Consider the following 24,684-nt stretch of genomic DNA (forward strand, 5'->3'; position numbering starts at 1 on the left):
AGAAATCTGTTACCACTCCAAAGGACCAAACGTAAGTTTTCACATTAGGTCATGTTAGATTGTGTCAAAACCATAGAGAGGAGCCAGCAGATCTAGCAGTTCTTGCAATAAAGATAATTTTTTCTCATCCTTAACTGCCTTCCTGGAGATTTAGCAGCAGCATCCTCTGGAGATGGAGGTCACTTCTTTGGAAGGTTTTAGACTACAGAGAATACCTACAGTCACACTTGTGAGCCACAGCTTTGTAACCCTAATAAAATTAATTTTGTTTCCATGATAGGCACTATTTACAGACTTTCTACAGTCCTATAAGAATCACTTGGAATGTCTAGGTGTAAAGCCACAAGAAAATTCACCACCTATAAGAGAATACTTTATTCTCCAAAGGCTTAAGGCCAGGTCTATCAGTTTTGGGGTTTCCCCTGTGCTTTACTTGATCTTGGCTGCAGTCTTGGGAAGTCATTAGTTTATGTAAGAAACATTGTAGCCACTGTAGAAGTCAGCAAGTGACAGTAGCAAAGAAAAAATATGTTTCTAATACAATTAGAAATCAGTACAGTTCATCGTTAACCAGAACAAAATGTCTTACAAGTTCACCCCTTTCTCCTGCTTCTCCTTCTTCACCAGAGGAACCCTAAAAATTAAGATTAAAAGTCACATTTTTGAATTCTCAGTCCCTTGCCTCAGTTTTAACCAGTCAACATGGATAAGCATTCCTAAGTGCCCACAGTGCCCCCTGGATCATGCAGAAATACAAAATGCTCCCAATGGCTTCTCAATCTGTCAGTGGCTAGTCTAAATCAGAAGAGAGCCTAGAGAAAAGATAGAAGGTGAGGTTGAAAAAAAAAAAAAAAAAAAAAGAAGGTGAGGTTGAGTTTCTTCTAAACTTAAGGATTAATTATTGTATCCAGCAATTTTAAAATTAGGTACTCCTTGGGGCACCTGGGTGGCTCAGTCGGTAAGTGTCTGACTCTTGGTTTCAGCTCAGGTCTTGTCTTGATCTCATGATTTCATGAGTTCAAGCCCCACATCGGGCTCTGTGCTGACAGCATGGAGCCTGCCTGGGATTCTCTCTCCCTATCTCTCTACCCCTCCCCCACAAACTGTCTCTATCTCTCTCAATATAAATAAACTTTAAAAAATAAATAAGTAAATAAAATTAGGTATTCCTTGAAAAAAAAGGCTTTCACTGTAGAAAAAGGAACCCAGAAAAAGGATTAATTATAATTCATGTTCATAATTTATTTGTTAAAGTCTTGATACAGAAGAACTCAAAATATGATGATGTGGCTATAGAAGGCTCTATCAGTTACAAGTAAACCAATCCTGTGAATCAGAGCCAGGGACACTCTTTTCATAGGAAGGACAATGTGTGGTCTTGGAGGCAGAGCCATCATCAGCTCCAGCTTATTGAAGTAGTAGATAAGGTTACAGACAAAACTAAATTCTATCTTTCACACACTATGAAGCACATTGAGCAAAACTGCTAGCCTCCATCTTTTTATTCACACCATAAACCAGCCAGTGCCCCCTGCTGGTGAGGTACATTAATATGCATTACTCACTGCATCTCATATTCTGATTGGACCCACCTGTTCACCCTTTGGACCAGGTTCACCAACTGCTCCCTGTATTGAATAAAATATAATACTTTTTCAGTATTTTGAGATAATTCAACTACATAATTTCAAATGAACCAACTTCCCATATCAGGCTGGCAGACAAGGACACATATGAATGATGTGACAGATGAGGTCTTGCTCCTCTCCTCACAACCTAACAACAGTCAGGTGAGACCTGGAGAAACTGACAGTTGTCCAAAAGCTGAAAACTTGGGGTGTTCTCTGTTCACGCCCACATAAACCTGACTGGTAGGAATGTAAATTTAAAACTAAACAGGAAGTATGATTACAACTGAAATTTTTACTTTTCTCAACTTTCGTTTTTTCCTTCTGAGAAATTATTATGTTAGATTTCTTTTGCTTCTTGATCCCAACTCTCAGTAATTTAGGATGCCTCTCTTGATCACTGTCTATGATCATTGCTATAAAAATCTCCACGTGCCAAACACACAGCTTGGTTTCTCATAGTAAAAATCAAAACATAAGGAACTTTTTGGAGGGCTGGCTTACCCTGTCACCTTTCATTCCAGGAAGTCCAGGGGGGCCAGGCAAGCCAGGGAGGCCAGGACTACCCAGAGAACCCTGAAAAACAAACACAGAATCTCCCAAATCAGTGTTACTGCAACACCACAAGCATGCAAGGCAGACACAACCTCGGGTGTGTTGACTCCTGTCTAAAATAAATGTGCTGTGGTTGGTATAGCTCTGCTCCTCAAATCTGCCTCTCTCCCACAGTCTAAGGAAGAAATAGGCGAGTCCCTCCACCCGCTCTGTCCCACCTCTGAGGTCCTCAGTTCCCAGGTTTGCGCTCCCCCCCCTCCAACAGTGGGCTCTTTCAGTGGAGCCCGTGCAATGGTAGTGCTTCTCTGGCTGTGTAAACAAGCCTACTCAGAGAAGTCAAAGGCAGCATTCACACACTTCTCTTCAATTTCAAGAACAGCCAGAGGCCAAATGTAGCACTTCGTGTCTCTCCTCGTTTCAAAATGTATGCTACAGTCCACACTGATTCAAACACCCTCTGGGGGTATCCTAGATATAATGTGAAATTCCGCATTTACATTTTCACACATTCACAGCACAGTAGAAATCAAGCCAGGATGATTAAATCACTCTTCGCACATTGTTTTTCTCTCCTTGCTTATTTTTACAAGTTGACCATGTTTTGTATGAAGCGTATAAACTGCTGGAGACTGGAAATATTACTCACCAGTTTACCTGGTGGTCCTGGGGGTCCCATTGGTCCTATTTCACCTCTGCTACCCTGGAAAAACACAAACATGACTGTCAACTGGACAGTTTGCCAGAACTCAAATGCTTAATTACTATGTCAATAAAATAACATTCTGCTTAGGTTTTTGTTTAAATATAAAAGTCATCAAAGTATTCTCCCCAAGTTCAACGTTGTTACATAAAATGCCCACAGCCTCCCCACTATTCATCCTTCAGTGAATGTGTTAACTGTTCATTGTGATTACAAACCATTAGATAAGAATGATGTCTGATACATCCATGTGAAATGACAATTAGTAATTTTCAGCATCTAAGTCACACTATAACTTATATTATGGCTATTTGTGTATATGTTTTATCCTCTCATTTAGATTATGTGCCCTTGAGGTATAGGTATATTAATTTTGAATTCCGCAGAATGCCTAAACACAGAGTAAATTTCAGGTCTACGGTACATTTTAATGCAGCGTCTGGTAAAAGATCTTGAACCGCAAAAGAGTGAAAAAAGAGAAACAGGACAGGGATGTTTATCTTTAAGTTACTAATGCAACTTCAAAAAGAGATAATAGAAATTTACAAAGTTTCTGACATACAAAATTCTTTGTTCTACACATTCTTGTACTAAACATATCTTAAAAGATTAAATAAACTTTGGAAAGTACAATTTATAATGAAAATGCACCAAAAGCAACATTTCATTTTCTGAGCCAACTTCAATTTTTTATTTGAAACTCTAAGCCTTTTGAGAAAAGGAGACATGAATTCTTCAATTTCTTTCCCCAAGAACCTCATACAGTTTTATGCAGTCTGATAAACGTTTATTTTGAACACATATTCAACTAAACTGAACACAAGGCTATTGGATAAATAATCACATTTCCTGGGCGGTATAAATAAAAGTGAAAGTAGTCTTTTGACTTCATTTTACTTTAAAATGACACAAAAACTTCATATTAATTTTTGGTATTTATATATTTTTTAATGTTTATTTATTTTTGAGAGAGAGAGTGTGCAAGCAGGGGAGGGGCAGGGGGGGCGCAGAGGATGACAGCAGAAAGCCACATTCAGGGCTCAAACTCACCAACCGGGAGAACATGACCTGAGCCAAAGTTGGATGCTTAACCAACTGAGCCACCCAGATGCCCCTTTGATATATATAAATGCTTCTGCTAAGATTATCCTGATCTGGCCCATATACTATTCATTTATCTATAATTTGAACTAAGTGTCAAGATCTATCATCATTCTGAATTTTCAGGTTTTTTTAAAGGATTAAGAAATGTTTGCTAAATTACAGATCTCTAGCTTGGAGCTATAATTAAGTGGCAGTTGTTTCAAATGAATTACAGGTGATTTAAATGAAAAGCTCTTAAATACTTTATAAAAAATGTTTATATAAGCAGCTTGTCTAGGATATAAGTTTGTATGGTACATTAGCCCTTAACCCTTGTGAGCAGCTTATAAGCCTGAGGCAGCATCCTTCGAGTATGGGCACTGGAAAGATGTAAGAAACCAGCCACTGTGATAGATTCTATCCATATATAAATATAAATATAAATATAAATATAAATAAATATAAATATAAATATAAATATAAATATAAATAAATATAAATAAATATAAATATAAAAGACTGGATTCCATCCCATTAATTTAGCCCAGCACTTGAAAGTTCAAGACAGATTTTCTTCAGTATGTCTGTTCTGCTGGCATTTTCAATAATTTCTGAACTGCATCATGATTAAGATCCTAAATGTCATTGGGCTAACATGACTTTAATTCACAGAATAATTAATAGTCATCAGTGGGAAAACTAATTAATGATATCAGAAGAGGAAAGCAGTTCTTGACACAAACTCAAGTATTCACTTCTAAATAAGTGAACCATTATGCCAAAATAAAGATGATTGATGTACTTTTTTTCTCTTTCACAAACCAAAGGGCTAAGTTAAAATAGAGGATTATATAACTTTTCATTTCTTTCTTGTAGGGATTATTTTTCCAAAGACAAAGATTTTTCTCTGCTGGTATCTTATTTTTTCTGTCTTTCAGGAGCTCTTATTAGTCAATTCGTAAGTGTTTTCCAGCTGCTGGCAGGACTTTGGCAACACGTATGAATGGCTCAGAACCCCAGTGTAGACAGTCTGTTCTGCTGAACTTCTACACCCACGAGCTCAGCACACCCAGAGGACTAGACTAGGACTAGAGGATCAGTAAAATTACAAGCATTTTTCAGCATGTGTTACTCGTTTTTATTTCTCTTCCACCCTTTAAATTCTTGGTCATATTATTTTATTTTTTTAAGAGATTAATTTTATTTATTTTATTTTGAGAGAAAGAGAGCATGAACACTTAACTGACTGAGCCACGCAGGTTCTTGGCCATTTGAAACATAGGTATTTCTACAGAAATCATCTCAAGTTTGACAAAGGTGATGTTTATTTTCACACAACAATGACCAAGCAGTTACAAATAGAGTGTTAGGACAAGATTTTCTGATGGCCATTCTTACGATTTCTATGTATTCTAAAAACATTTTCTAAGTTCTAGAATTTCACCTGTGAGTAAGATGAACATGAGTATTCAAGATATAAATAGTAATCTTTAAAAACATAGATTAAACACATGTTGTAGGGAGCAATTAACCATGACCTTGGAACCACAGGTGTGCTAAATAAATGTAAACCTCCTGTTTTTCAAAAGCTGTGGTGATTACCATATTCTCAGATGAGGTCAAGGGAGACTGGTAGGAATATGGCTTTTCTGCTCAGTGGCTAATATTTACAAACCCTGTGACAACAAGAGTTCTGATTTGTAACAAGAAAAAAATTGTAAGGGACCAGAAAAAAAGGCAGAACCCTACCATTAAAAAAAAATGAGGAACATTAAAAGGCTTTATTTTTCTCTTGGATGCTCAGTGCCACCATATATATCTCCAATATGTTCAGACACATCTGCCAACTCCTCCCTATTTAAGAAGCCAATCAATGCTTTAAAAAAGATGCAGACCCTCTACCAGTGATTCCCAACTATGGCTGTGCATTAGAATCCCCCAAAGAGTGTTTTAGAAATATAGTTCCCTTGGGGTGCCTGGGTGGCTTAGTCGGTCGAGTGTCTGACTCTTGATTTCGGCTCAGTTCATGATCTAACAATTCACGGGATTGAGCCCTGCATCAGGCTCTGCACTGATAGCATAGAGCCTGCTTGGGATTCTCTCTCTCCCTCTCTCTGTCTCTCTCTCTCTCTCTCTGCCCCTCCCCCATGCTCACATACACACATGCTCTCTCTCTTTGTCTCTTAAACTAAATAAACACTAAAAGAACTATATTTCACCAGACATCTTCCACCACTCCATCTCCCTGCTCCTCCTTCTGCTTCCCTCCTCCTTGCTCCCATATATTCTTATTTTGTAGTTCTGAGGTAAGACCCAGGAATCTGTGTGGATTCATGTCATATTTGTTTGTCTTCACCAGCTTCACGTAAACTTTTGTTAAATGCTCATTATGAAAATTCCATAAACACCAAAATTTTAAATTTGCTAAATATGCCTTGTACCATTAGAATCTGGCAAGCTAACTTCAAATGAAAACCATCCTGCAGAGCCTTGACTAGAGCTGGCAAGGTACTGGAGATGAGGCCACAGGCACTGAGCCCCACTGCCAGGTCCTGACCCTGCTGTGCATCAGCCAACTCCAGGCCCATAACTTCACCTCTCGGTGCCTCGGTTTCCTTACCTATGAAGTGGGGATAAAAGCGGTACCTATCTCATAGGGTTTTTGAGAGGATTGAATAGATACATAAAGCACTTAGAACAGTGTCTGGCTCATAGTAAGCACTGTAAACACTAGTTACTGTTTTTATCCAAGATTTTACCCAAGGCCTAAAGAAATCAGTCAAAATTATGTTTTTTAATCAAATGTTTAATTAAATTGTTCTTTGCGTTTCAAATCTCCCATTTCTTTGAGTGTAAAAATTGCTCTTGGAAAAAAAAAAGTCTGCAATCTTCATTTCTCTAGTTTCTATCAAGAACATTAACCACCGAGAAGGCGCCTTCTTTATAAATAAATACTGGGAGCTGTTTTGTAAAACTAATTTCAATAAATACAGACAAATTATTCCACTTGGAACTCTCCCTTTTAAAATAGAGCTACGAGACTTTTAAAATATTATGGAAAAATCTATTTCATTATACTGATGTTATCATACTTATTTTGCAAAAAAAAAATTCTGGATTTTATTCCATTGTCCTCTAGATTGTGATGGTGGTTGCATTTGCCTGATTACCAAAAATGCTAACTAGATGAAGAATGAACATTATTCTTAGTACTATGCTAATTTTGGAAGCGAGAAATTATAAATCATTATACTTAGTCTGGAGTATATACTTAAGTGCCTCTCTCTGGGAAAAAGGATGCTGATTAACCCAGAAGATCAATTATGATTTCTACAGATTGTTGCTTTTACAAAACCATTTTCATATTAATATTAGAAGATGTTATTAGTCCTAGTGCAATGGTAATTTTTAGGTTTGCCACAAAGATATTTTAAAAATCTATTCAATTTTACAGCATTGTATAGTTTTATTTCTCTCTGGTGTAGGTTTAAATATTCTTGCACACATGGAGGCAGATCAAAATCTATAACCACCACAGCTGCTTCACAAATTATTGACAGGGATAATATTCCATGGCCTGGGTGGCACAGGAAGGCAGTTTCGACCATTCGACAACACACCATATGGGGACCTCTGTGACCAGAGCTGTTTACGATAGGTGGGGGTAGAACTTCAAGAGAAATGAGAGAGGCTTCTGTACTCCAGGAGTGTATAATCTTCAGAAAACTGGAAGCAGATCAGCATGGCGCTCGCTCATCCCAGTCAGAATCATGAGAGCAGAGCAAACACAACTCTCTCAACAAAAGCCCTGGCAAGTTCTGGGGAGCCTGAAAGACGGAAATGGACCAGGAGCCACTGGATCCGAGGCCCCAGCCATAAGCCTGCTGTAAACCAGGAGTCACCCAGATCCAAGTGAAAAGCAGTAGAGTGTGACTGAGAAAGCCAGAAGCACGATCCAAGTGGTAAAGATATGTGCTCATATGTCATCACTGGTGGTGACAAAAAAAACCTCCCATATATCTTGCTGTGGCATTGGCTAAAGCTGTTAGAACAATGGTTTGGAAAGGGGAACACCACTTAATTTCAAAGACATGCTCCAATTAGCCTGGTCCATTAGTAGGACACATTAGAAATAGGTTTTCATTCCTTCTACTCAGCTTTTCAATTTGACATTTTCAGGAAAAACTGCTAAAACTTGTGAGGAATAGTTGAAAATGTGTGAACCCTTATCTATGAAACTAAATTTAATGATGTAAAATGAAAGAATAAACGTATCCTTCACTAAGTAGATTTGATGTTAAAACTCTGCTCCAGAACTCTAATACTTAGAACCTCTCGTGACACTTTTCTATAAAATTTATAGTTGGTGAGAAGTCAGTTATTACCAACATAAGCAGCATAGCAAGATTTATTATACCTCCAATTCAGTTCATTTTAAGAAATATTTATTAAGCACCACCTTGCGACAGGCCCTGAGTAAAGATATGTAGGGACCACCAAGGCGGATCACAGGTGTCCCTACATCCCTGCTGTTTCCACAGCAAGGGGCTAAAAGGGAGGCACACCATAAGAGACTCTTAAATACAGAGAACAAACTGAGGGTTGCTGGAAGGCAGGTGGGTGGGGGAGGGCAAAATAGGTGATGGGTATTAGGGAGGACACTTGTTGGGATGAGCACTGGGTACATATGTTAAGTGATGAATCACTAAATTCTATTCCTGAAACCATTATTACACTATATGTTAACTAACTTGGATTTAAACAAAATCTAAAACAATAAATAAAATTAATTAATTTAAAAAAGTTTTCAGGGGCCCAGGGTTGTAGGGTTCAGAATAAGGAGAGAGCACTTCTATCTGGAGGATGGGACATAATCAGAGATGGTTTCATTATAGAATTAACATTTTAATCACATCTAAGAAGACACATGAGACATTGAGAAGAAAGCCATCTAAGTGCAGAGCATAAGAAAAGAAAGGCAGGCTGAGAAGTACAGAGACTATTTGGAAATTAGCATGGAGTCCAGCTTGACTTGAACACAGGCTGGCTCTGAGCAAGGCAGAAGTGGAACATAAAACTAGAGGGTAAACCAACAGTTTAAGATTTGGTACTTTCTTTAATTGCCAGTGGAGATCCATGGAAGATTTGTAAATAAAGAAGAGAAGTGATGACAGAAGGCATACTTCAAAAAGACCAGGATGGCAGTCTGCACAGCTGGTGTCACAGCCAGTCCCCAGGCCTCTGAAATGGTGCCTGATACTTTTGTGTGTCACCATGGCCATGGGAACACTACTGGAGTTCTAGGGTAAGGTCCTGGGGAACACAGAATTATCCCAACCAAGATGCCAGGAGTACCTTGTTGGGAAACACTGGTAGAGGAAGGATAGACAAGCTGGGGAGGCAAATCAGGAGACAACGGATTATCCAAGCAGCAGCTAATGATCTGAGCCAGGACAGTGGAAGTCGGCTTAGAAAAGAAGAGTCAAATGTAAGAGACCTTCAAAAGGAGGTGGTAGAATCAGCAGGTCCTACTAGAGATAGGAATCATGACCGAAGAAAAACACCAAAGCTTTGAGCTGCAATGAGAACCTAGACATTTACAGAAACGCAAAAATCAAAACCTGAATCAGGTTGAAACATAGGCAGAACAGATATAGGCATAACAGATCTGCCTGCCCTCACATAAAAGAAGTAAACACTCCCACCCCATCTCCTTCCGCAGTTCTGCCTCTGGTTCTCGATATATCCCATGGCACTTAACTGATGATGGGCCAAGCCCTCTCTACTGTGTCACATTTTGTGCTTCAGTGTGTGGTCCTCACACACAGCAGGTGCTCCTTCAACTTTACTGTTTTCTGCTCTACAAAGTGAACACTAGACTTAACAGCCAACATTCTCAAAGTTTCAGTGCCCCTTTCCCACACTGTTAAATCTTTCTGGACCAGTCACGGAGAATCTTCATTGTTTTAGGAATGTGATCTAGCTACAAACTCATTGCTTTGGCAGTCAATTTAAGGAAAGTATTTTAATTAGAAATTTGCAGGCTTCAAGCAAGAGAGAAGAAAAGGATAAGGGAGCAGCGAGGGAGCAAGGAGCATAATGAGGGGCAATAGCTAGTTTCTTTGGCTGCAGAGAAACTTTTGGAAACCACCTGGTAGAGGTCAGTTGACAAACATCCATGAGAAATGGAAAAATTCCCCTCATGTCACAAGACACCTGGAATATTTCACTTCCCTCAAACATGAAAATCCTCATTCAACATGCTCATGAAATGCTTTAAAATAAGTAACAACAATATTTAGAAATAATTCTGTGTTCTCACTTGGAATTCTTTTTGATACTCAGCAGATTTTGAAAACAAGAACTTATACTGAAGGCCAGAGAGAATTTTTTAAAGTTCACATTAACGTTTAATTTCCTAATCAGTTTCTCTCTAAGGGTTAAAGGGAAAATCTACGTTGCTATATTTGATGCAAAATAGGCACATTTACAAACTCACACTAAAAAAAGTCTGGCAGTTTCTCAAAAACCTAAACATAGTTCTCGCATGACCTAGAAATTCTACTTCTAGGTATTGTACTCAAGAGAAATAAAAACATGTGACCACACAAAAACTCAGAAAAATTTTCATAGTAGCATCATTCATAATGGCCAAAAAGCAGAAATAACCCAAATGTCCATCAGTGGATGAAAGAATGAATGAAATTTGGTATATCCATGCAACTGAAATTATTCACCAATAAAAAGGAATGAAGTACGGATACATGCTACAGCATAGCTAAGACTTCAAACATGTTGAAAGAAGCCAATCACTGAAAAACCCACATAATTGTATGATACCATTTATATGATATTTTCAGAACAGGTAAATCTACAGAGACAGAAAGTGGATTCGTGGTTGAGTAGGGCTGAGAAGATTGGGAGGAAGTGTTGAGTGACTGCAAGTGGACACAGAGTTTCTTTTTTGGATGACGAAAATGTTGAAAATGGACTGTGGTAATGGTTGCATAATTCCACAAATATGCTAAAAATCAATAAATTGTATACTTTAAATGGGTGGATTATATAGTACATGAATTATGTCTCAGTACTATTGTTCTTTAACCACACTAAAATACTTCCCTCAACATGAGATGAGAGCAAAAACGGTCATCATGCTTTTTAAACATATTTTAAACATTTTTTAAGTTTTATTTCCACTTTCTGAATTTAAAAAAAGCATGTGTACACATGAATAGCATTCCCATTCCATTGTCTCTCTTGGCTAGGACATGCTCAAACACCAGAAGGCATTCATGGATAAATGAACAAATGATTGGAAGAACACCCAGCAAAACCCTGAGAAGGCACCTTGGAAGGTTCTACAGAAAAGGAGTACTCACAGGAAGCCCTCGGGGTCCTCGGGGTCCCACTTCTCCTGGAGGCCCCTGTTGGCCCTATTATGAGGAAAGCAAGGAAAGAAAAAGTTAACACTCCCTAATTCTTTGCTCACTGATTGCAACAGGTTATAATATAAGGAAAGGTAACTCATGGCATCTTACCGGTTTGCCTGAATTCCCCAATTGACCAGGCTTCCCTGGAGCACCTGTGTTACCCTAAAGGTAAAGAGCAACATTCAGGGTAATTCAGACAGCAAGTAAGCATATCATCAACCTGTCTAGGCCAGACCAGGCATTTCTGACACCTAAATAGCATTAATTTCCCAATTTCACATTGAGAATTTGGGAAGATGTAGAATCTCTTTCTTAGTGGATACATTAAAAAGTTTTTCAGATTCAGGATAATGTTCTGTTATTCCCACAAGTATAGTAAAGGTGTCAAAAAGTCCAAAAGTGAAGGTCAAATGTCAAAAAAATGAAGGTCATTAGCCAGACAAGAATATGAGAAAAGTTTTCTTTCTTCACAATATTAATTATATGTGTCTTTCCTTTACCACTTCTGTCTCCAATACCTTTCTTTGAGCCCTTTTACCTGACACTGACACTATTAAAATTAAAAAGAATCCTGTGAACATGAGGAGTAAGAGGATGTGCTGTTGAGAAAAACCCTGCCAGCAAGCTCCAGGGAAAGCACATGTCTGCGATGTCATCTGCACCATCAGTCTGTCACAGTCTACTTATTAGGGAACATCTCTGCTCTTTAAAGATGCTGCGGACCCCTATAATTAGAGAGCTGTAGCCATATAACCTGGTAGTGACCAAATTCTACATTATTCACATTTTATCTATTTTATTCAAAGCTATGTCTTCTCCCTTTAATTTTTCTTTCACCTGTTGTTTTTAATTGTGACATAATTTCTATGGCTTAGTAACAATTTCCTTATTTTAAGTGGTAAAGAACAGTAACACTTTGTCTGTTTTCTACTGGCAAAGGATGACACTTTCAGGAAGGAAGTCTAATCAGCAACACTTTGTCAAAGTATTCTGTTTGCAGCTAGGAAAGAGAATAGCATTTGAAGCCATAAAGCCTTTTTCATTTCTGCTTAGAGTCAAAAATAAAAGTCAGGCTGGAAATAATAAAAATGATAAATAAAACACACTAACAAAAAAATAAAGAAATAGAGAAAAGTACTAATTAAAAAGGTTTAATCTTTTACCTTTTCACCAGCAACACCCTTTGCTCCAGGGATCCCAGGTACACCCTGAAAGAGCGCATACAGAACACGGGTTGAATCACTTCACCTGAGAATCTGCAGGTGCCGTGTTCACTTCATGCCGAGGGGCCGAGGGGATCGTGACAGCAGCAAAGCTTTAATGTGAGGGAGATTCTCCCTAGTTCCCAAATTCTGAACAGTTTGGAAGGAATTGCTTCCTGTATCTGTTTGTTAAGTCTGAACAAGTCTGGCTTGTTAAGTCTGAACACCCTTAGGCAAATCCTGCCTCTAAACTAAAGTTATTTTTCAAGCATGAATTTCCAAATTATAATCCAGTACTATTTTCAGGTCAATAGGAGCTTCTACTACCAGCATGATTTGAGGTACAGAATAACAAAACAAGGACCTACCTACTGAATCGCTAACGCGTAAGTAAGAAAAAAAATGGCAGGAGAATGCTGGCTCTCACTAAAATTTGGTACTATTGGGAGTCCTAATGTTCTCTCACTGGTTATTTTGAAATGTCAGACAGATATCATAATAAATTGTGGCCAGTCCTCAAATCACCAAGTATCCCTTTGTAACCTTGAAACATGTGTTTCCAAGAATACATCTGTATAATCCACATTAGCCTCCAGCCACATTAATGCAGGGAAACACCAATTTGAATAATTCAGAATACCACACATCAAAAAAAAATGGTATCTTATATCTCACATTGTCCTATGAACATACTCTCAACCCTCTTATGGCTCAACTCTGCTAACAAGAACTTCAGAACTGGTTAAAAGTAGGAGGAAGTATATGACCCTGGCCCATAGCTCAGGGTTAGTGAAATAAGACAAATTAAGTGAACTAAAGATAGAAGATAAAATTAAAGCTTAGTATAGTTATTAGAGAAATAGCTAGTTATTCAGAAAAAAGTAGAAAATGTAAAACTGTAAAAATATAAAATTAAAGTATCATATATGTTCCCCAGAACTTATCAAGTTATTTCTCCCTAAAATTCATATTTTCAAAATATGTACCCAAACCAATAAACATTTAAAGACTCAAATACTTACAGGTAGCCCTTGCAATCCTGCATCACCAGGAGGCCCAGGTTTCCCTGGTTCACCCTGAAAAAAGAAGTTTGTATGCATCATTGGACTTGTATGAACTGCTTAATTTCTTTCAAGAAAGAAAAGGACACAGACCTTCTAAGTAGAAGGATAATCTCTACATCTGACCTTACATGCACTTTTATAATATGATCCAGTTCAGGGAGGGGGGAGGAGGACGATGGACTTAGGACATAAATTTAACCAAAATACACAGTTTCTTTCAGCGACTTTCATTAACAGGGCAATTTTACTGAGTTCCTAAAACCAAGTAAAGAAACATACTATTCTAATAGTATTTTCAGCTGACACTTGATTTAAAAATTAAAAGGAGGAGAAAAGCCAAAGCCAGCTAAATACATTTCCCAGTAATGTAGTAATGGAAATGATGTGCTTGGTTGGCCAGGGCCACACAGCTACCTTTGTTCCAGGCATTCCAGGTATCCCATCACGGCCATCCACACCTGGCAAGCCCTACAGACACACAAAGAAACAGACTGTCTCTCAGAAATAGTCACAGCCTTCTTCCCTTCATTATTTTCTAAAGTTTTATTACAAGTTAATAATCACTTTGAAAAATGTGCTTGATAACTGTAGCTCAGGACATACCGTGTCTCCTTTGGACCCAGGGACACCAGGAATTCCTCTAGAACCTTGAGGTCCCTGCAGGGCAGAAAGGCAAGGATAGACAAGACATGCTCATTTATCACAATACTTAGGACACATCAAAGAGGTAAGCAGAATCAGAGGACACCAAAAAGCACCATGTTTATAGTGATTAACACTAATTGGAACTCACTCTATCTCCCTTGGGACCTGTTTCTCCTGGAGGTCCTCGCTGTCCTTGATCACCCTGTATGAAAATAAAATGTTGTTAATACAAGCAGAAGTCACTTATTGAGAGACTTTTGAAATTATAAAACTCCATCCATATTACCTTACTACTGCTCTTTCAACCTTTGCTCTGACTTGGATGCCTAGCTCAAGAAATCTTTTTATTTTTTATAATTTTTTTAATGTTTATTTGAGAAAGAGACAGTGTGAGCCAGGGAGGGATGGGGGTGGAGGGGGGGAGACAGAGTCTAAAACAGGCTCCAGGCTCTGAGCTGTCAGCACACAGCCTGATGCGAGGTTCAAACTCACGTACCATGAGATCATGACCTGAGCCGAAGTCGGACACTTAACCAACTGAGCCATTCAGGCGCCCCTCGAGAAATCTTTTTATAAAATTACATTGTCTTAAAAATTTATATTGCCATGGGGATAACTGAGACTTACGTGTCTTTTGATTTCATTTTAAATGGATAAAGCTTCTGTGTTCTTTGGATGTATAGGTATAATAAAATTAAGATCCATGCTGCAGATAACCTTGACATCAGTAACTATGTCTACATATCAGCTAAATGCATTGACTATCTTGCTGAGTTGAGGTTTGGATCAGTTGCCAGTCTTGTCCCCATATTATTTCATTCTCCAGGCAATGATAGGGGTCCCTGTCAAAATTATCTGGCTAATGTTGATTTATGGTATAGGCGGTAATAGAGGATGTGTCTTCCTAAAATACAGCTTTTGTTGAATTGCATAACCACTCTATAATCTCAAATGGCTTCCTATTGCTACTATATCAGTTCAAACTGCTAAGATTGGCATTAAAAGTACTCCATAATATGATCCTACCTCATCTATTCAATTTCATCTTCTCAGTAGAAACTTACAATGCCAGACAGTAACAGCCCCTATGACAACACATACCCCCATCACCACCAACAGTGTTCTTTCTCACCTGTACTCTGCTGCCCATCCCCCCCAGAATGGCTTTCCAGGTCAACCTGCCTCTAAGATCCTCTTGCATGGGTTACCTCCACCACATATTCTAGTGCTTGATCTTGTAATGTACAACATAGTTACATTCTGTCTTTCCCACTGGGCCATAGGAGCTTGATAGTTGGAGATTCTATTTTAATTATACCTTCTCTACTTTTTCTGTGATCAAAGCGGTTATTAATAGACGGCTTTGTATTTATTGCTAGAAAAGGTGTGAGGCAGCCCGTAATAAGGACACATGTGCATGTGACAGTCAAAATATAGAATAATGAGGTCAGAAATCATAGAAAAGAAAAAGAATTATCCAAGCAACTGAAATATAGTAATAGATGGTTACTGTGACTATAAGCATCCTGGCAACCAAAACAAAAGGAAAACACAACAAATGTAAAAACTCAACATTTTGACTTCACCGATAAGAAAAACAAAAATCCATACCAAGTCAAAAGAACATTCTCTTTGTCCAAGAAAGTGATGCTCGTCATGATTAAAATTTGTTTAAATAAATATAAAAACTATTGCCCATTTCACTACTTTAATTATTCACATGTGGAAGACATGCATGCACATGCACACACACACAGAGCAAATAATCTTTACTGATCATTGCTAAAGAATCTGTCATTGGGTCTTGTAAAAGGAAAACTACTTACAGGTGCACCAGGGAGACCTTGAGGCCCAGGTTCTCCATCTAAGCCCCGAGCACCCTACAAAAAAAAAAAAAAAAAAAGACAAAGAAATGAAATTAAGATCAGCCATTTAAATGTTTATTTATTTATTTTGAGATAGAGAGAGAGAGAGCAGGGGGAGGGAGAGAATCCCAAGTAGGCTTCACACTGTCAACGCAGGGCTCAATCCCACTAACTATGAGATCATGACCTGAGCTGAAAATCAAGTCAGACACTTAGCAGACTGAGCCACCCAGGCACCTCAAGATTACTCATTTATATTAAAGGGCACATCAGTCTTTCTACAGAACTTTAATAGCCAGATAAAAAAGGAGGTTTTGTGTTTGCAACATATACTGTATTCATCAGTGAACTCCAGGGATTTTTTTTTTAATGTTTATTTATTTTTGAGAGAGAGAGACAGAAACAGAGTGCCAGCGGGGAGGGGCAGAGAGAGAGGGTGACAGAGAATCCAAAGCAGGCTCCAGGCTCTGAGTTGTCAGCACAGAGCCCAATGCAGGGCTTGAAGCCACAGACTGTGAGATCATGACCTTGCGTGACTGCTTAATCACCTGAGCCACCCAGGCACCCGTGGTGAGTGTTTAATCAGACACCTCAGATATGAAAACACTTAGTTTGCATCTTCTCATCCCACCCAAAGTACTTATGGCCAGTCTTTGATACCACTCTGGATATTTTAAGTTAACACTGTATCCATTCTTTTTTTTTTATTAAATTTTTTTTCAACGTTTTTTATTTATTTTTGGGACAGAGAGAGACAGAGCATGAACGGGGGAGGGGCAGAGAGAGAGGGAGACACAGAATCGGAAACAGGCTCCAGGCTCCGAGCCATCAGCCCAGAGCCCCACGCGGGGCTCGAACTCACAGACCGAGAGATCGTGACCTGGCTGAAGTCGGACGCTTAACCGACTGCGCCACCCAGGCGCCCCAACACTGTATCCATTCTTGATTGATGACATGAACTGAAAACACTGGTACCTGTTTAGAGAACTTGACAAACCTATTGAAGAGGTTTGGTACTCACCCTGCAGGCCTCTCAGGATTCTGATGGGAATTTGTTAGCGGTGAAGACCAAGGAGCCACCCAAAGAATAGTTGGCGTGGACTCTGCTGCTGCTGCAGCTGTGGGTGGGATTCTGTGACACTGGATTTCCACCAAGATCCAGAATCAGAAGTCCAGCCATGCGGTTTAGAAGAACGAATTGTAATAAGGATTTGAGTATGCCCTCTTCCATCCTGGATGGACATTAGGTTCAGTTTATATGAAATAATTCATTTACTTCCTTCACAACAAACACCCTACCAAGTGATGGTGGCATAAAAACTACACAGCTTTAGAAATGTAATTGTCTTGAAATCAATTCCGACTTGGTTATATTGTACATGTCACCTTCTTATTTAATTATAAGAATCAAACTGTGATTTTAAAACAAAAAAGGGGGGGCGGTTAGTGCTTTCTGCATAGGCTACATGATAAAATACAACCCTCTTTAAATCTTTTTCTCATCTGCTAAGTGAATGAGAAGGCAGAAGGGCCACTGGAGTCCACAGGCCATCTCCTAATGAAAAGGGGTGAGGTAAGGAGATGATAAAATAAATAGAAAACAGTCCAAAGAGTATTGGATGGATGTCAGCCCAAGAAAACCAGGTGGACAGCATCTGTAGTAAGAATTAAGAATCAGAAAACCTTTGATAGAAGGTTCAGAAAAGAGAGAATCAAATAAAGGACACAACCGAAGCAGAGGCACCACAGAGCCTTGAAATTCTTTGATCCCTAAAAACTAGAACAGAGCAGAAAGCAGTCTACGTTCACCAGGGAAGGAGAGATTTGGAAGACCCGAAAAAGACCTTGAATTCATCATTCACCCTGCGTGGTGAGAGCGGAGCCCGGCCTTTGCATTATAGAAATGGCTGTGATGCACTCACTCTCTCTCTTATTGCTGTTCAGCACAAGCTGAGACCCAAAATGCTGTTACTAGGCAACCACGCCAGGGGTCTGAGTTCATGAGAAGAGCTTGCTTTTTTTTTTTTTTTTTTTTTTATGGAAAGCAATTTGACAGAACTCAGAGGAAATGAGAAATTTTGAAAAATGCCAAGTAAAAAACATGCCTCAAATAAAGAACATATCCAGAACAGTAATTGGTTTCAAAGTGTGGGGTCACATATTTTAGATGATTTAAACCCAGAAAAAGCGAAGGCCTAGGTATCAGCAACTTCAAAACAAATGGGATGTATTACTTAATAACAGAAGAGATACACACAGAATGTTACTTAAGGTAACATGAATATAGAAATATGAAATATGTTTTTTAAAATACAGTGTTTTTAGAAAAGAAATATTCTAGAGGAAATGGAAGAGTAAAACAGGCAGAATGAGAATACCCAAAAGGGACAGCAAGGCTGAAAAAAAAAAAGAGTCACAAAATAATTCCTTCAATTTCCAAAAATATGCATTTCTTTTAAAAAATTTAGTTTTATTTTTTTGAGCACCTACAATGTGCAAGTTAGTCCCACTTAGCAGTTAATAAAAGTCCTGTGCTTCTGTGTGAAATGACACAAATTAGCTCCAGAGGTTCTAAAGAGAAAGAGGTAAGGGTCAGAAGTGGTGGTAGGCAAAGTGCTTTTCTTTTTCCAAGCCCACAAAGTGGCTTTTCTAACATACTCTGTAAGTAGTAACCATTTTCTTAAAATCTGATAGAGAAGGTAGACACACCCCTACACACACTCACATACACAGTGAGAAAGACATTTCTGAACACAGCATGAATGTTCAGGTTTCCAAGGTTTTCATTCATGATACTCAGCCAAGCCCTCCCTAGCCCCATCCTCCACCAGTAGGAGCATGTCTTCCAGGTAGGTCTGGCATCCCTCTGATGTCACCACCTCCTCCCTGAGCCCTCCCAGTTCCCTGATCAAGAGTAACCACTCCTTCATCTTCACTCCCTCAAACCACTTGCCCTCAAATTTATGGGTCTCTTGTATACATTGTAGTTAGCTATCTACTCACTCGTTTCTCCCAATAAGTAACAAATTTGAAGTCCTTATTACTTGTAGAATCTCCCCAGCATCTCACAGTGCCTTGCTATGGAAGTGGTAGGAGAATCTGGTCTTTGCAACTGGGCTAAGGACAGATTCGAAAACTCCAGCCACAAGTATAGGATTCCTGTTGAAGGCAGAGCTCAGCAATCCGCCTAGCAGAGAGCCACAGATGGCCCCAGTGTCCTTAGGGATATCCTGCCTTCTCTTACCTCTCCCTTCCTTCCATTCCTTCCTTGTCTTTGCTTTGATTTCCAGGTATTGTGTCAGTGCTATCAGTATTAACTATTGATAATGATAAAGAGATAAAATGTAACAGCCCTGCTTACTTCTATTTACTCGAGATAATTTAAAATATATAATACATAAGTATCATATGTACTACTCTTTCCTATCATCTATGTTTATAACAGAAATGTGAAAACCTAACTAAACATCCACAAAGCAAATAAAAAATAAAAAATGATGTTGCTTGGGCACCTGGGTGGCTCAGTCGGTCAAGTGTCAGACTTCAGCTCAGGTCATGACCTTGTGGTTTGAGGGTTCGAGCCCTGCATCAGGCTCTGTGCTAACAGCTCAGAGCCTGGAGCCTGCTTCAGACTCTGTGTCTCCCTCTTTCTCTGCCCTTCCCCCGGTTTCTCTCTCTCTCTCTCTCTCTCTCTCAAAAATAAACCTTAAAAAAATTTTTTTAATGTTGCTAAAAATAAGATATTTTTAAGTGGCAAAAAATTCAAATATTTACACATTTGATTATCATATCATCATCATCATCATCATCATCATCATCATCATCTTACTTTTTCCCCTTTGGCCCCAACTATGCCAGTGATGCCTCTTAATCCTTGAGCTCCCTGGAAATATAAAAACAACAGTGAATTGCTTTAGTTGAAGCACACACTTGTTTCTCTCATCACAAAAGCTGATCCAAAAGGATGTTAACATAACCAAAGGTAACAAGAAACAGTGACATTATATAAACAAATGTTTCTAGTTTAGAGAGAAAATCCAAGGAGAATTATTCTGATGGCAAAAGAATTTTAAAATTCTGAAGACATATGCATACCTGGAGTTGGAGCAATTACTGATGACAAAAAAGAAACATCACTGCATAAGAGAACTACAATCATGTATTAGATTTATCTTTTAACTCAGGTAGAGAATACACTGCCATTTCTACCTTCTTAATGGTTTGTAAGTTGGTTACATGTAAGATGGTTGTGATTTTAAACTTTGGAATAATTTTTCCCCACCAGTGTATGCTATCAAAGGCAATTAGGTTTCTAGACTAGCCCACAAAAGCTTATGACCTGTAAATGGAGCTAAAGTCTTTACTAACCACTAGGGGTCACTATTTGTTATACCATCTCCATGATAGAGGCACTCTATCTTGGGGCAGTAAGAATCCATCTCACCTCATCCCAGGCAAAGGAGTGGGTAATTCTAAAAGTAAGGATATGAGTGTGATTTCCAGAATCTTTTCTAATACTAAAATGCCACCATTCTCAATTCTCTGGTCACAGCAGCAGGTCCCCAGGAGTGGATCCTGTAAAGAGTGGGCCTGGGTGTTCTCTTGGGAGAAGCAGGAGGTAGATGCTCCTTCAGGAAAGTGGAAAAGCCACTTCTGAGCAATTTGCTAACTGTCCACTATAACTGGCCTACAGTAAGGTAGCTCCAGGCCAGTCATTCTCTCGTGTTCTCACTTAGAGAAAACGGGGCACTTTAGTGGCCAACCCTTCATCCAGACAAGTGACAAATTCTATGCAGACTAGTTAGGAATGACCTGCTAGAACATGTAAGATGTAATATGTAACATGATCCAGCTTAGAATAACCACTTGGGATGTAAACCACTTGAGATGTGGCCATTTCAGATTAAAACTGCTCTTTCTGAAGGTAGTTCCGCAAAATGAATTCCAAAAATATTTGAGCCAATGGCAGTGACATCAGAATGCCATGTATTGTCTCCCAAGGTGATGACTTGGGAGGGCAGAGCTCATGTATACATACATGTTCCAAAGAGCAAATTTTTTAAAAATCTGTTCATTACTTTATAGATGTACATTTAAAAAGTGAAAATCTGTGAGTTTTACAGAAACATTTTGGCAAACCCACTCCCAAACACCAGAAGGTCAGCAAGTGCTACAATATCACCCATGCTTGAGCCATGCAGCACCCAACAGATATCCTTAATCCATGAAAATACTTTTAAATGCTGCTTGCAAAATCCTGTTCTGAGGATTTGGGGGAATGGCTTTAAAAATAACTCCAATTCTCCACCAAATTTTCATCAGATCAAAAACAAAAAACAAAAAACATATGTCTCTTACACTACTTATTTCCATCTTTCTCCTGTAAAATAAAGTCCATCTCCTTCTTGTCTCCTATCAAAGGCTCAGGGAAGACAAGCTTCTGGAGTAAGCCCCTTGTACTCCTCCAGGTTTCCTTAAAGTTCTTATGTGGCTTAAAAGCAGAGGCCATTTCTTACAAATGTGCAGACTTATTTCCTTTAGCTGGAATTTCCTTAAGTTCTGGGTAAGCACTAATCTGCACAACTCCCTGAATTCTTTCATAAATGGCCAGTTGTTTGGGGAATAGCAGAGCAGGGCAAGGAAGGGTGGTGGTCCCATGTTTGTCCTCCCTAACTCTTTAGTTTCTGAGAATAGGACCTGAGTCTGTGCTTTACATAGTAAAGACCATGGCTAGCTGCAATTCAATCAATATTCAGAAATTATTATTTCCATAATTGTTACTACTCATCCTGACAAGAAAAAAAGTGTAACAATTCTACTTTCATATACAAAAGTAATGTAAATTTTGATGTCCCAAACACTTTAAATTGACGTATGTCAATGCCCCAGATTACTTCACTGTGCATTTAATTGCAGCAATCTGCCAAAGCACAAGGGACCAACTTTTTATTAAAAAAAAAAAAAACATGATTACAAGGAATTAAAAATGTTCTAATTATAATGATTGCATGCTGGCATAAGGTACATCAAATCCAGTCGATGATCTACCTGCTACAGATTCAGCGTACCTGAATTTTTCCGTATCATATGATAGCACCATAGAACATGAAAGACATATATCATCCTCTTGTGTTCAGTATTTGCTTTCAGATAGCCTAGCCCTGAAACCTAGTAAATAAATGTATGTAATTATAGGTACATTTTGTTTTGTTAAAATGGTGCTTGAATGTATAATGGGGATCCTTTCCTATTTCAAAAAAATGGTAAATTCCCAGTGCTGGCTTGGTGGAAAAATACAGAATACCATGTTCATATAATACTATTAATTCAAATGCTAAACATGAAATATTCCAAAAGTCATGAAAAAAGAATATTTGCATATCCTAAATATTTTTAAACAATACTTTACTGGAGGTCCTTGAGCTCCGACTTCTCCCTGTTCCCCCTGGTCACCTTCTTCACCCTAAGAAACAACAGAAAGCACTCCAAATGTTATTGCAGCAAATGAGCATAGATAGATATAGGCTCGTTGTAACTCAGCACATTTTAAATTCATTTGGCATCCCCTCAGTTATGCTACTGTACTTTCTTAAATTAGCTTATATGAATAATCCATATTAATCGTGTAACATTCAGAAAATACAGAGAACTATACAAATAAAGTCACCCAAATCCCACTTTTCAACTATAAATACCTGTAACATCTTAGATGCTTCTCTAAAAAAGGGTGGGGGTGGGAGAGGAAATGACGGAGAGAGAATATGCATACATTCATATTCCAAGTGTGTATTGTGTGTGGGGGGGTGTATTTTTAGGAAAATATGATCATGCTATGCAAACTTTTCCATAAACTACAACATTATTTAATTGTGATTTTCTTTTTTTTTTTAATTTATTTATTTTGAGAAAGAGAGCAGTGGAGGGGCAGAGAGAAAGGGAGAGAGAGAAAATCTGAAACAGGCTCCGTGCTGTCAGCACAAAGCCCAATGTGAGGCTCGAACTCACGAACGGTGAGATCATGACCTGAGCCGAAATCAAGAGTCAGACACTTAACTGACTAAGCCATCCAGGCACCCCAAATTGTGATTTTCATTTTAAACTTTTCTTATTATAATTTTTCTGCCATATACAATTTTTTAAAGTATTTAAATCACTCTTTCTTTTCATGGCTTCTACCTTTGATGTCACCCATTGAAAAGCTTTCTCCACCCCAAAAATACATAAATATTCATCTGTATTTTTCCTCTAGTTGTTTCATAGTTTAATTTCTTACATAGAAATCTTTAATTGGTTTAATGTAAAATATAAGATAGAAATCTATCATTTTCTTTTTTCCTGGTAATTGACCACTTTCTCTAATATCATTTATTGAAGGATACCTCCACACAGATATCTCTCCCCACAGGCTGGAAAATTCTTCCTTAACATACTAAATTGTTAAATACACTTGTTTTTGGATTTCCCATTCTGCTTTTCTGATCTGTTGTATGATGTTGCCAATACCACAACATTTTAATTATTGAAATTTCATAATACATTTTAATCTCAGACAGAATTCCTTTACCTTTATTTTTCATCGATACTCTTTTTCAGTTTTTCCTACATGCTTACTCTTTCAGATGAACTTTAGAATTATTCAGAAGATCTTCACAAAAATACTACCTGCTTTGTATTAGGGCTGTATTAAATTAAGAAATTAATATGGAAAGAATTAGAATCTTTACAATATTGAGCCTTTCTATCTTAGAACTGAGTGTATCTATTTAATCAAATCTTTTTCTTTCAATCAATAAAGTTTTGTTCTTTTCTTCATGTTAGTCTTGAATATTTAAGTTTGTTCTAAGGTATCTTGACCATTTGGTAGCAATTGCCAATGGAATCTTCTTCCATTTTGTTTTCTAACTAATTATTGTTTTGACTTTTTGATACTAACCTTATAGCCTCTGATATACTTTAAAATGTTAGTATATTCTGAAGAGAAATTCAACTGCTGTTTCTTATAGAAAGATTACTTGATTGACTCTGAGAAAAAATTTACTTTTCCCTCTGACAAAGGTTTTATTTTTTACAATAAGTATACTGCCCTACATTTCCTGTGGTAATGGATATCTCAAATTGTAAAATTAATCATAAGAAAAATTTTCCATTTTTAATATTATGTACATAATATTAGATAAAAATCAATTTCTGTTGTTTCTTTATTACATGTTTCAGTTCACCCATGTTCTTGCTCTACAGACCATACCTTAAAGAGATTTTCACACACACATATACACACAGAAATATAGCAAATTGAATAGCAATATTAATATAGAAACTTTGGACATATAATACAAAGAACTAAGTTATGCCTAGATCATTTATACTTGATTTTTGAAAGAATTATGAGGGTATTACATAGTGGTTTTAGTCTCATAGTTATATTCAGATTATATTCCATAAGAATATATAATTGATGGCGAGGAGAGGCCGTCCCAATGGGAAAGCCAGTGAATTAGCTATTGGAGTG

At 38.0% G+C, this 24,684-nt stretch overlaps 2 protein-coding genes across 7 annotated transcripts in view; one reads left to right on the top strand and one right to left on the bottom strand.

Annotated features, from left to right (window-relative positions):
- The window catches only part of COL19A1 (collagen type XIX alpha 1 chain), a 394,980-nt gene that overhangs the window by 368,336 nt on the left and 1,960 nt on the right, over positions 1–24,684 (top strand). For 2 of the 6 annotated variants that reach the window (XM_042986625.1, XM_042986630.1), the window contains one exon: positions 12,908–12,987. The exons of 1 other annotated variant lie outside the window; for it this stretch is intronic. Coding sequence is in view for 1 of the 5 variants with exons in the window: in XM_042986629.1 (XP_042842563.1) it covers positions 11,235–11,269 (35 nt within the window). In the remaining 4 variants the exon portion in view is untranslated. Of the gene's footprint in view, positions 1–4,904; positions 5,050–11,234; positions 11,643–12,907; positions 12,988–24,684 lie in introns of those variants that run through there. 3 more of the 6 variants (XM_042986629.1, XM_042986626.1, XM_042986627.1) reach the window with 3 other exon arrangements.
- Positions 1–24,684, bottom strand: part of COL9A1 (collagen type IX alpha 1 chain) — an 87,785-nt gene that overhangs the window by 22,919 nt on the left and 40,182 nt on the right. The window contains exons 19-32 of the mRNA XM_042986631.1: positions 22,585–22,638; positions 20,005–20,058; positions 16,137–16,190; positions 14,459–14,512; positions 14,269–14,322; positions 14,080–14,133; positions 13,624–13,677; positions 12,563–12,607; positions 11,508–11,561; positions 11,349–11,402; positions 2,830–2,883; positions 2,133–2,204; positions 1,593–1,628; positions 590–634 (exon numbers count right to left, since the gene is read on the bottom strand). Of these exons, the coding sequence (XP_042842565.1) occupies positions 590–634; positions 1,593–1,628; positions 2,133–2,204; positions 2,830–2,883; positions 11,349–11,402; positions 11,508–11,561; positions 12,563–12,607; positions 13,624–13,677; positions 14,080–14,133; positions 14,269–14,322; positions 14,459–14,512; positions 16,137–16,190; positions 20,005–20,058; positions 22,585–22,638 (738 nt within the window). The remainder of the gene's footprint in view (positions 1–589; positions 635–1,592; positions 1,629–2,132; positions 2,205–2,829; positions 2,884–11,348; positions 11,403–11,507; positions 11,562–12,562; positions 12,608–13,623; positions 13,678–14,079; positions 14,134–14,268; positions 14,323–14,458; positions 14,513–16,136; positions 16,191–20,004; positions 20,059–22,584; positions 22,639–24,684) is intronic.

Source organism: Panthera tigris, chromosome B2 (assembly GCF_018350195.1).
Source record: "Panthera tigris isolate Pti1 chromosome B2, P.tigris_Pti1_mat1.1, whole genome shotgun sequence".
Classification (NCBI taxonomy): Eukaryota; Metazoa; Chordata; class Mammalia; order Carnivora; family Felidae; genus Panthera; species Panthera tigris.